This window comes from Cyprinodon variegatus, unplaced genomic scaffold (genome assembly GCF_000732505.1).
Source record: "Cyprinodon variegatus isolate N-32 unplaced genomic scaffold, C_variegatus-1.0 Scaffold57, whole genome shotgun sequence".
NCBI classification, from domain to species: Eukaryota; Metazoa; Chordata; class Actinopteri; order Cyprinodontiformes; family Cyprinodontidae; genus Cyprinodon; species Cyprinodon variegatus.
The window spans coordinates 768,141-769,862 of record NW_015150510.1 but is presented as its reverse complement, the minus strand read 5'-3'; the positions used below and the strand labels follow the sequence as shown (position 1 = coordinate 769,862).

The 1,722-nt window shown below is 37.2% G+C and overlaps 1 protein-coding gene across 3 annotated transcripts in view; it reads right to left on the bottom strand.

Annotated features, from left to right (window-relative positions):
- The window catches only part of zbtb41 (zinc finger and BTB domain containing 41), a 15,787-nt gene that overhangs the window by 6,073 nt on the left and 7,992 nt on the right, over positions 1 to 1,722 (bottom strand). For all 3 annotated transcript variants that reach the window (XM_015371357.1, XM_015371359.1, XM_015371356.1), the window contains 3 exons: positions 1,637 to 1,706; positions 1,358 to 1,505; positions 1,009 to 1,138 (listed from right to left, as the gene is read on the bottom strand). In XM_015371357.1, the coding sequence (XP_015226843.1) occupies positions 1,009 to 1,138; positions 1,358 to 1,505; positions 1,637 to 1,706 (348 nt within the window). The remainder of the gene's footprint in view (positions 1 to 1,008; positions 1,139 to 1,357; positions 1,506 to 1,636; positions 1,707 to 1,722) is intronic.

Sequence of the window (1,722 nt, the reverse complement as noted above, 5' to 3'; positions counted from 1 at the left end):
TTCCTTCCTTCCTTCCTTCCTTCCTTCCTTCCTTCCTTCCTTCCTTCCTTCCTTCCTTCCGGGATGTAAATTAACAAACACTAACTCAATATTTTTAAATTGTATGCCAATATATTTTATTTATTTGGATAGGTTTTTCTTTCCATAACTTCATTATAAAAGACATTTCTAAATTGAAACTTTATCCTAAATGTCCCACAGGCCCATTTTCTAACAAACAGCAGTAGATATGAGATCATGACCACTTACTAGCACTTATAAACATAAACCATCTCGATACAAACCATATAGACTCTATGCCATCTATAAAAACATCTTGATATTTTTAAAATCTCGATATATTTCCTAGCCGTAGGAAAACCTCATAAGATCTCATTGTTGCTCTGCTGCCAGCAGCCCAGACTCTAACCTTAGTTAGAGTTAAGGTCTGGGTGTATGTGATGGACTATGAGGTGAAGCGGTAGCGCTTATAAAGGTAACTTTCTGAATATGAGAGGTACACGGTCTGAGAACCCTCCCCTTATAAATATTTAATTATCTGTGAATTAAATTCAATTGGATTCTTGTCAAAAGGACAAGCTATGTTTTTAAAACCTAGTAAATGATTTCCTTCCTACAGTTCGTACAAGAACTAGGAGAAAAATCTTGTAACTAAATCAAAAAATAAAACCACGAGGCTACAAGGGGGGACCAACAGGGTAAACTCAGAATTCGTTGAAGAATACAAACGTTAACTCTGGGGAGAATGTTACTATGGTAACAGAAATAGAGGTTGAGGAAATCATCTTTGTAAAACAGAAAACATTTTCCTGATTTCAGCTTTAAAAACATTAACTTTCAGTAAACCAGCTCACAGAAAGAGGTAGGAATGCGGTTAAGTAGTATGGAATGAGGAAATTGTTGATAAATCCTAATCCACATCATCATGATAATTGTTTATCCACATGTTTATTGTAACTGGATATTTAATATTGTGCAAATCACAGAGAAACCGGGATCAAACTGTACCTTTCCCTCACTGATTTCCCACAAACGAAGCAGGTCCACTTTCTTTTGCCCCCATGTGTGCACTCAATGTGCCTCTTCTTGTTGCCGGTGTCATTGAACTTACGTCCACAGATCTCACAGGGAAACGGACCTGTGCATGGGGGGAAAAAAAACAAAAGAATCTATTCTAATCCAACACTTTTTAATAACACTAAAATGGGAGTAGCTGTTTATAATGAGAGCTGTGGAGTCAGTAAGAGATTGTTGTTTTTTTTATTACTTTTTTTGGTTTTTAGAATGAAATCTGTAAAGTAGAAAAGCATTTGGACAAGGAAAATAAAAGGTATTCTTGATACTGTATGTATCTCACCTAAGTGATATTTTTCTTGGTGCTTCAGCCTTGCAAACCTGGACTTAAAGAACTCATCGCAGAACGTGCATTTGAACGGCCGGTCCTGCGTGTGCAGGATCATGTGCTCCTGCAGGTGAGGCCTGCGGCTGAATGTCTTTGAGCATATCTGTCAGACAGTTCAAGACAGGGAAGGTTTTAAACATATTTCCATGTAGTGTTGTGTAGAATAACGTTCTAATCTAATGTAAATATCCTTATCAGTCTCTGATATGTGATAAATGTGTAGGCGGCTCTTACTGCACATTTCCAGCCGTCACTTTTCTTTTTTTTGGCAGCAAAAAACTCCTGCGTCTGATCGGGATGAAACCTAAAACAAATAAAAC